Raw genomic sequence first — 10,685 nt, forward strand, 5'->3', positions numbered from 1 at the left:
AAAATTTTTTAAAAAGAAAAGAAACTAAACTTAGTCTTAGAAACTAAGATGCCAGGGTGAGATGAGCAAGCTCCAAAGGCAGACACTGCTGACAGTCACACACAATGTGAGTGCACTGAGCGTGACAAGAATGGTCACAGCAGTAAAACTGCCATTGTGTGCATTTTATAAGTTTCACACTGTATAACTTTATGCCAACTTATTTGTTTCTGCACACTTAAAATTTAGGTCACATACATTTTACCACAATAAAAAGAAGACAAAAAGAAAACCCAGGGTGAGATCACATGTTGGTGTGATGAACCAATCAATAAAACTTACTTATTAGATAAAACAAAAAATCAAGAAAATAAGCTTATTCTTAATCTAATCACAACATTTGCTATTTCCTGTGGTTTTTAATGTTTTTCTTACTTTGTAGTTTATTTTCTTTTAGTAATCTGTATAACTTACCTTTCTTTTACTTAACATATTTTGGAAGTCCTTTTTTCCCATATTATTTCAATCTGTCAATATACATTATTTTGGTAGCAGTATAATAACTCATGGAAGCCCTGGCTGGTGTAGCTCAGTGGATTGAGCACAGGCCTGTGAACCAGACAATCGAGGTTCGATTCCCAGTCAGGGCACATACCGGGGTTGCAGGCCGGTTCCCTGCAGGCCAGTTCCCCGCAGGGAACACACGAAAGGCAACCATACATTGATGTTTCTCTCCCTCTCTCCTTCCCTTCCCCTCTAAAGATAAATAAATAAAATCTTTATAAAAAAATAAAATAAAATAACCCATGGAGTAATTCTAATATAGTAAATTTAGCTACTGTAAGACATTTTGAGGACATTTTAGTTTATATTTTTACTTACATTTAAATTTATTTCCTTAAGTGAGATTTTAAAAATTGGAATTACAAAAATAAACACTTATTTGGATACATATAGCCAAATTTCTCCTCAAAAGTTTAATAGCAAATTATTTTGCTATAAGGGTGCCAAATTTACCTCACCTTTTAAAGCATGAGGCTTTACCAGATTTGGAAATCTTTGATCATTTGAAAAGTAAAAAGGTCATGTCATTATTTTTACTGTATTTTAATTTTTACTTGGAGAGACTGATTATCGTCACATGTTTGTAACGTAAATGTGTTTCCCTCTGTGGATTCTATTCATATCCTTTGTTTCCATAAGACATAGTCATTGACTTGAACCATTTTTGAATGCCGCAGTGTAAGCTATTTCAGTTTTTTACCCACCACTGGACAGAAGGGCAAAAAAACTGGGGTGAATCTGAGGGTAATTCCGAGACAAGAGCTACCCCACGGGAGGAAACTACGAGGAGGAAAGGAAGTACCGGGCTTTGCTGTAGGCTCCCCCATCTCCACTGCTACCCTGGGGGCATGCACCTCACTGTAGTAAATCAGAAGTTCCACATCTCGATCAAATTTGTGTCCATCGGCCAAGGAAATCTGGGTTGGGAACAGTCAAAGAAGCCACGTTAACACTATCGTTGCTTAGAAGAATGGAGAGCAGGCAGGCTCTGGAAACTGAAGGGGGATAAAGAAGGAGCATGCTGTGATTCCCTCTGGGCTACTAGGGGAAAGGAAGGAATGTTTAGGAAAGACTGAGGGAGAAGATCAGGACCCCAGAACAGGGGTCCCAGCAATGACAGTCTTCTCTTTCTAGTTACCTGAGCAGAAGTCTTATCTCCAAGATACTCAAGGGGACTTAAGGGGCAGTTGCTTCGGACCCTGTCAATGCCGTGCTGGGAACTGATGGCCGCGACCATGCTGAGTGTGTAGGGCAGGTTCTCCAAAAGGACTGCAGGAATCTTCATTTTCTGGCAACTGTCCTCAGGCCGTTCTACAGAAAGTTACCTCAGTGGTGGTTTCCCTCACCACACATGTTAGCACCCCCCCAACCCTGAGGGGCATCCCAGTTGTGCTGCCCCCACTAGCATCTGAGGAGGAGGAGGACACTCACTAGAGAGCTGGTACCGAGGATTCAGGATGGCTGGGAGCACATAGCGCAGGGCCCCGTCTGCTTCCAGGGCCAGCTCCTGCACATACTTCAGGGTGAGTGCCGCCTTCGACCCAGGGGGGAGGTTCCCCACGTTACAAGAGAAGATGTCCCTGGAGTCCTTGTCCTCCTCCAAGAGGAAGGCTTGGTGGCCCTGGCTGATGGCCTCCTCATAATTGGCGTGGGCCTAAGGAGACCAAGGAGAGAAAAGTGGTATCGAAGGGCAGTGTGTTTGACAAGGAGATGAGAAGCACAGGAAACAACGGAGTCTGGTGGGGCGAGACCAGCTGGTCTTGCCAAGCTCACAGCTGTACTTTGAGTGCTCTGATTGGCTTTCCCTTCCAATGGCTTTAGGAAAGGCTCAGTTAGAGAGGTGTGGAGGACAAAGCATTCAGTATCAGCACTTCCGTGAAGTTGCATTTGATAATAACCCTGAAGAGTATGCATCATGGGGAATAAAAAGGGAAGCGATAATGTACTCCTCCTTAGTACCTTCATCTTGTCCTGTAATTCTGCCACAATTTTCTTCCCATCCACCAGGGCCTCAAAGCTATAGACAGCTGAGTCTTCATCCATGGGGAAAACAAAGAAGGCCTCCAACGGAACATTCTCCTCATTCTCATAGTTCAAGGTGGCAGACACGCCAGCCACGAACTCACAAATGGACAAGGTCACAGAGATGCTCTTCAGTGGCACTGGAGACAGACCTGGGCACAAGAGTTCAACAACGTTTAATAGAACATCTTCTGCAGGCCAGGCATTGTGCTAGGTGACAAAGCCACCGGGGCACATAGGAGTCACAAATCCCCCTCACCTGGCTCCTCTCGGCGCGTTAGCAGGCCACAGGGGCACACCATGGTGGCACAGAGTCCCTGTGGGAAAGACACATCATGAACAGAGGCCCATGTGGGGGATTAGCTATTCAAACGCCAGTGTCTCGTGTGCTTCTCTCTGGTGTAAAAATATATTCGGAGGGTTAATGACGGAACTAGGCAGGAGAAAGATGCTGAGAAGAAGGGGACAAAGTGCTGCTACAAAGGCTCCTTTTAAACACCAGACCCAGGCCGGAAGCTGTGAAAGTCACCAAGTACCTGCTGAACAAGAACTTTCTGAAACACCCTAAGTCTGGTTCAAACACCAGGCCCACTTTTTCAGAAGTGTATGATGATACCACTCCTTTCGTGTGTTCAGTAAATGATTGGCTTAACCTTCAGAACCTCCGTATTCTTTCCAAAGTGAAAATCATAATACCTACACATTGTATATGCATATATCAATTAATATCTGTGAAGTTTTTAGAAGTGTGCCCTGCCTATAGGAAGCGTTTATTCAATGACAACAGACATGAGTATTCTTTTAGTTACTACTGTTAATAGACCTTGGCTGTTACTTTGCATCACACTATTCAGAGACCTGTACGTAAGAAGTTCCCTGACCCAAAATGGACCCATGCAACTTAGATAACTTACCTTGTGCCTTTTCTTTGGGGGTTTATAATTGAGAGCACCATTTGATTTCTCTGTCCAAGACTCTTATATAGCATATTTCAACCTGTCCTCTGTCTTAAATCAGGCCACGGTAAACATAGCTTCCGAATTTTATTGTAATCTTAGACAACCATCGCATGTGGTACACTACCAAAAGTGTATGCACATATATTACAATTTACACTATAATCTTTGTACCCAAAGAGTCAGCAGGGGGCTCTGGTCCCAGTCACTGGCCCTGACATCACTAGATGCTGCGCTCTGGCTCTTCTGAACAGAGTCACCCATGAGCGGGCCCCTCCCTGCCTGTCCAAGGCTGACCTGAGCTACCACCTCTAGCACAAATTAGGGGCATTTTTACTGAAAATAAACATTAAGGAACCAAAATGTAATTGCCTGGCACACCAACGATGCCAAAGTGAAACTAGAGTGCTTATCCATAGCCCCAGGGGCAGATGGGTCACTGGGAACCCAAATTTTCACTCAGGAACCTGCGGCCAGAAAAACAGGTGGGCTCTTGAGAAAGGTCATTTTCCTTCCAAGAACAACGACCGCCTCCCTGACGCTCAGAAGGATTCCAAAGCTTTTGGCAGGACTATCTCCGGCCCTCTCCGCTCCTATCAATCACCATTAAACATCGCTCCCCACTTCAACCCTGAGAAAGGCACCCATTGCTCACCCATCTGATAGCAATGGTGTGTCTTATATACCACGCCCCGTATCTACAGATCAGTGCCAATCATGCAGGCTTTTTGCTTTGTACCTGTTTTTATTTTGAAGAACTGGATAAAGACCAATTGTGGCAAAGGGCTCACACTGAAGAAACAGAAGTAGGGCCGCTCCAAGAAAGGTTTCCCTGCGGGCCCGTTCATTGGTTACACCTGCTGCTGCTAGGGCAGTGAGGAATCCTAGGGACCCAGCGGGGAGCTGAACACAGGAGGAGACCAGGAGAAAGGGTAGGAGCTGGAGGAACTGCTGAGAAACCAGATCTGTCTCTGTGGAAGCCCTCGCCCGATGGCTTCCAGGTGAACAGGCAGAGCAGAGGGCTTGTCTCCTGCTGGACTCCAGCCCCAAGACAAATCCCTCAAGGGGGAACCATGCTATTCTGCGCCAGCTCCCCGGCCCCGCCCAGTGCACCCTCTGCTGGGGTCAGAGTTAGTCCTCCCTCACTCAGGATGGCATTTCAGAAATGCCTGTAGCTGCAGGCAAGTAGACTGGCCACAGCAGCAGGGCCAGCTCAGAGCCTCGAATCAGAAGCAACTGGGAGGGCCGGGGGCGGAGCCTTGAGCCCAGGGCCTGCGCGTGTGTCCTACAGCTGCTGGCGATCTAGGAGGCAGAGCAGCCACACCCTGCAGCCCTCGGCCCAGGCAAGTGCAGAACCTGGGATGCAGCGCTGAGATAGAAAGCCAGGGACATTTAACTTTTAACTTTTACCTTTTCCATCCCGGAGTTTCAGCATCCATGTATTAACAGAAGGGATCTGAGCTCGTCCCTAGAATTTCTATACAGAAGGTGCAGGGGCTGCACTCCAATTTGGATGGGGTGGAGGGGGCGTGGAGCTCCATTTCCACAGCGTAAAGTTATAGCAACACCAATTGTCCACAGAAAAGAGGGACAAGGAGAGGGACAGAGAGAAGACGAATGAGAGAAAAGTTAAAGAGATGGAAAGTAGGGAAAGGGACCTTGAGATTATTAGAAGATAACTAAATCCCACTTCTGGTCCCCCACATTCCCCTAACCTGCCACACCCGCAGAAACCCCCGGGGGATGGGGGTTGCACACCAGGACTAAACTTTGTGCCCGGTGGGCTTGCAGGCAAAACCATGCCTCGAAGATCTTGAGACGGGGAAGGGGAGTTAGAAGGGGCAGGTCTAGGACCTCAGGGAGGACCCGGGATCCAGCCCTGGAGCCGCGGCTGAGCACCTACCTTCCCAGTTCTCCCGGCCCGGAGCTTGAGTGTCTGAACCTCTGAGCTAGCGAGTCACTTCGAGCAGGAAACAACTGCAGTCAAAAGTTCCAGTAAACCCCGCCCACCTCTAGGGATCGGTGATAAAGTGACGACTGCGAGACTAAGGGATCCAGGGGAAGTTCCTAAACAAATATTCTAACATTCGCTCTTCTCTGGCTCAAAGGAAAATTCTTCAGCCCTGGGATGTTTTTCTTTTTTTTTGCCTGGTCTAGGCTAAGAGGCCGAGGACTGGCAAAGGAAATAGATTTTTTTTTTAGGGGAAATGCTGTAATAGTAACATCTACAATGACATCAAACACTACATGTTACTGTAATAGACTTAATTACCAAGGCCCTGGGTACTAGGCCCTGCTAGTAACACTTTGTGCTAGGCCCTGAATTTCATTGACTTTATATCAATACTTTATCTCTAAATTGAGTCATTTGTTCCAAGACTGTATCTTCCTTCGGGCAAGCAGACAGGGGGAGGGACGGATGAGGAGCTAGCACAGGAATGAGTCACTTTTTTTTTTCATTGTTCAGTTATAGTTGCCCCAATTTTTCCCCATTTATGGGTTTTTCATCAGAATCTTAAACCTAGTTTGGGGGGTAACAATGTCAGCAATTGACAGAATATCTGTGCTCATTTTCCTGGCTCAGGGACTCTTGAAGTGACATTTCCTAAGTCTTTTTCAGTGCAAAAATGACCTTGTAAATTTGAGGCTTAAAAACGTCACATTGCTGCTGAGAATCTGTATAGGAGAAAGAATGTATGTACTGATGATTCAGGTTGACTTGGTCTCTGCAGTTTATTCACTGTGACACATTTACTCTGAGTTTATTCTTGTATCTGTAAAATGGGGATAATGACAGACCTACACCACCATGGGCTGTTTTTAAAAATCCAGGGGATCTCAACAGATGTGAAAGTAAATCTTTACACACAGACACAGAGTAAAACACAATATAAGCACAAATTCAATTTTATTAGTACCAAGCCCTAGAACCATGTTTTTCACATGTGTCAAACTCATTGTAAAAGGGAATAATCCTTTTATATTGTTAGAATCCATCTCCACTATTGTTTCTTCTGGTTGCAACTTTTTTCTGTTGGCTGAAGATTCTGGGCAACAGTAGCTAGAAGCTGGAAAAGTAGGCATGTCATCACCTGATCCAGGTTGATGAAAGAGGTTACAACAAGAGGCCTGCTACAGATCAGACATGACTGCTTGGTTGGAAAGAACCCATGTGTATGAATCAGGAAATGTTCATATGATGCTGGTTATTGGAAGGGCAGTTACATATAAACTCTCTGAAGCTAACATATAAATATACAATTAAACAGACCTTTTAGCTACTAAAAATATGAATGCATTGTACTATTCACATTTTGTTTAAACATAATAAATAATTTTCCTCTTTTCACATAAACTAATGAATCTAATAATCAAACTTTTGGAAGAGAAATATATAATAATTCATTTTTTTAGTCAACATGTATTTATCAGGCTTCTACTATGTGCAAGGCATTTTTCTAGACATTGATATTATGTTCATAACAACACAAAAATTTTTACCCATCTTGAGCTCACAAAGCAGGGGAAGAAATTTTTCAATAAACAAATAATAAAATACATAAATAGGAAAATAAGTAAATGAGAAAATATCCAGTAGTAAAAGTGCTTAAAGAAAATAAAACAGAGCATGGGCAAAATGGTGGAGGAATGAATGGAAGCCATACTAACCTCCTCCAAGGACCAATCTGGAATTACTGCTAAATTGTGGAGACATCACCCAGAGAAAACAACTGAAAAACAGCAAGACAGAAGCTTTATAACCTACAACAGACAGAATAATTGGCTTCAGCACAACCTGACTGGTAAGGAGTATGGTGGAGACTCAAGAAGGCTGTGTGCCCACAGGCAGCAGCAACAAAGGGATAATTAAGTGGCTTGTTGTATACCCCTGGGATCCATGGGGGCTAAACCCTAAACTGGGATCCCCAGCCTAGAGCACCAGAGCCCAAAAAGTATACGGATAACAACCAGCAGGGAAAGCAGCAGGGTTGCTCTCTGCCGGAGATGAACCGCTAGTGACACATAGAGACATTTCAAGGGCCAGCGCACAAGTTTTCATTTGCAGCCACTTACTCTGGGTTCCAGAAGAAGCAGGGGCAGAGTAGGTTAGAGACAAAGAAAAAACTGTGATTAATAGTAGAGACTGCTGAAGTGAAATCCACTGTGGTCTTCTACGTGATTTGCAATATTTTCTTTCCTGCATGGCTTTTTAACATTCATTTCTTATCCATCAAGATTGTGCATATTATGTCACTAGATTTTATACTATAGTTTATTTTTCTCCTTTCTTATAATAGTCTTAATCTCTTTATACCCTTATTACTGCTGCTTTATTTGCTATTGATAGTGGAATTGACAGGGGGAGTTATTTTTTCAGATGGGGGTTTCTTCCCTGGGCTTTGTGGTTTTGTGCTGGCTGTACTAGCGCAACAGCGTACAAGATGTGGTGGGCAGAGCAACCCTCAGTCAACCAGCAGCAGGGAAAGAAACACCAAAGAATGACCGAAAAACAATAAAAAACAAATTACATCCAGAGAACCAACACGAACGGCATAAAGGGCATCCTAAGAGCATCAAGTTCAACAGATCAAGGAGACTGCACCACTAAATCTCACAGGTCACCTACCATAGAAGTTCACATCACAAAGTTGTGGAGTCAAAAGAGATCAATTTAAGAAGCAGAAGTAAACAAGAACGGCTTCACAAATAATGGGAAGACAAAGAAACAACCCCCTGATCAAAAAGAAAGGAGGAATACGAGAGGCAAGTAACTATTAAATATTGAGTTCAAAACAATGGTTATAAGGAAATTCAATGAGCTCAGTGAGAATTACCAAAAACTATAGGGAAGCTATGAGGAAGTTACTGCAAACTCTATCAGCATGAAAAGAGACATAGAAAATACCAGCAAGAACCAAGAGAAAATGAAGAATACAATTTCTGAATTGAAGAACACAGTAGAAGGAATCAAAAGCAGGCTAGATGAAGCAGAAGATTGAATCAGTGAGCTGAATGACAAGGTATAAAAAAAAACTCCCAGAAAGACAAGAAAAGGAAAAAAGACTTAGAAAGAATGAATAGGTGTTAAGGAAACTGCAGGACAAAATGAAATGTAATAATATCCATATAAGAGGGGTACCAGAAGGAGAAGAAGAAGAGCAAGGGATAGAAAACCTGTTTGAAAAAGTAATGATGAAAAACTTCCCTACTTTGATAAGAGAAAAAGTCACACATCCAGGAAACATAGAGAGTCCCAGTCAAGAGGAACCCAAAGAGGCCCACTTCAAGACACATGATAATTAAAAGACAAAGAGAGAATCTTATTTTTATTAAGATTTTTTAAAATTTATTTTTAGAGAGGGGACAGAAGGAAAAGGAGAGGGAGAGAAACATCAACGTGTGGTTGCCTCTCAAATACCCCCTGCTGGGACCAGGCCTGTGATCCAAATATGTGCCCTGACTGGGAATTGAACCAGCAATGCTTTGGTTCACAGACCGGCACACAATCCACTGAGCCACACCAGCCAGGGCCAAAGAGAGACTCTTAAAGGTAGCAAGGGAGAAACATGAAGTAACACACAAAGGAGCCCCAATAAGGCTAGTGGCTGACTTCTCAACATAAATACTACAAGGCGGGAGGGAATGGCAAGAAATATTCCAAGTCATGAAAAGCAAAGTCCTGCAACCAAGACTACTCTATCCAGCAAAGCTCTCAGTTAAAATGAAAGGTGAAATAAGGAGCTTCCCAGACAAAAGTGGGCTAAAAGAACATACCTCCACCACACCAGCACTGCAACATATGCCAAAGGGACTGCTTTAAGAAGAGGAAGAAAAAGAGTGAGAGAGAGAGGAACACAAGTACAAAGAGGGTAAAATGACAATGAATAAGGACCTATCAAAAATAAGCCTAAATGTAAATGGATTAAATGTTCCAATCAAAAAACATAGGTTAGGTTAGTTGAATGAATAAGAATACATGACCCACACATATGCCGCCTACAAGAGACCCACCTCAGAACAAAAGACCTACACAGACTGAAAGTGAAAGGAGAAAAAAAAATATTCCAAGCAAATAGACAGGAAAAAAAGCCAGGGTAGCAACACTCATATCAGACAAAATAGACCCCAAAACAAAGGCCATCAAAATAGAAACTAAAGGACACATCATAATACTCAAAAGAAGAATCCATCAAGAACACATAAACATTGTAAACATACATGCACTCAACATAGGAGCACCCAAATATATAAGAAATATCTTGGAGCACGTCAAGAAAGAGATAGAGTAACACACGTATAGTAGGGGATTTTAACACCCCACTGTCAACAATGAACAGATGTTCCAAACAAAGTATCAACAAGGACATTGTGGAACTGAATGACACATTAGATCAAAGGGACTTAAGTAATATGTATGGAACCTTTCATTCCAGAGAAGCAGAATATATATTCTTTTCAAATGCACATGGAACATTTTCAAAGATAAACCACATGATAGGACACAAAACAAGCCTCAACAAATTCAAGAAAACTGAAATCATATCAAGCATCTGCTCAGACCACATGGGACTGAAACTAGAAACCAACCTCAGGGGAAAAACTCAAAACCACTCAAATTCATGGAGATTAAATAGCATGATATTAAACAATAAATGGGTTAAGAATGAGATCAAGGAAGAAATCAAAAAGTTTCTGGAAACAGGTAAAAATGAACTCACAACAACCCAAAACTTATGGGACACAGTGAAGGCAGTCCTGAGAGGGAAGATCATAGCAATACAGGCCTACCTAAAAAAGATAGAAACATTTCAAACAAAAAACCTAACCCTATGCCTGCAAGAACTCAAGAAACAACAACGAAGACAGCCCAGAGCAAGTAGAGGGAAGGAAATAACCAAGATCAGAGCAGAATTAAATGACATAGAGACTAAAAGCACAATTGTAGACATCAGTGTATCCAGGAGCTGGTTTTTTGAAAAGATAGACAAAATTGGCAAGCCTTTAAGCAGGCTCATCAAGAAAAGAAGAGAGAGGACCCAAATAAACACGATCAGAAATGAAAGAGGAGAGATTACAACTGATACCACAGAAATACAACAAATTGTAAGAAATTACTACAAACAACTACATGCCAAGAATTTTAAAAATCTGGGTGAAATGGCC

The 10,685-nt window shown here is 42.8% G+C and overlaps 1 protein-coding gene across 2 annotated transcripts in view; it reads right to left on the minus strand.

The window, feature by feature from the left end:
- Window positions 1-5,502, minus strand: part of VWA5A (von Willebrand factor A domain containing 5A) — a 35,734-nt gene extending 30,232 nt beyond the window's left edge. Inside the window, exons 1-7 of one of the 2 annotated variants that reach the window (XM_053659443.1) lie at window positions 5,425-5,457; window positions 4,932-5,056; window positions 2,825-2,882; window positions 2,503-2,717; window positions 1,975-2,197; window positions 1,682-1,854; window positions 1,346-1,460 (exon numbers count right to left, since the gene is read on the minus strand). In XM_053659443.1, coding sequence (XP_053515418.1) covers window positions 1,346-1,460; window positions 1,682-1,854; window positions 1,975-2,197; window positions 2,503-2,717; window positions 2,825-2,882; window positions 4,932-4,940 — 793 coding nt within the window. In that variant the 5' untranslated portion in view covers window positions 4,941-5,056; window positions 5,425-5,457. Of the gene's footprint in view, window positions 1-1,345; window positions 1,461-1,681; window positions 1,855-1,974; window positions 2,198-2,502; window positions 2,718-2,824; window positions 2,883-4,931; window positions 5,057-5,424 lie in introns of both variants that reach the window. The other variant, XM_037133956.2, reaches the window with a different exon arrangement.
- Between the last annotated feature and the right edge of the window lie 5,183 nt (window positions 5,503-10,685).

This window comes from Artibeus jamaicensis, unplaced genomic scaffold (assembly GCF_021234435.1).
Source record: "Artibeus jamaicensis isolate MK-2021 breed Jamaican fruit bat unplaced genomic scaffold, CSHL_Jam_final scaffold_660, whole genome shotgun sequence".
Lineage (NCBI taxonomy): Eukaryota > Metazoa > Chordata > Mammalia > Chiroptera > Phyllostomidae > Artibeus > Artibeus jamaicensis.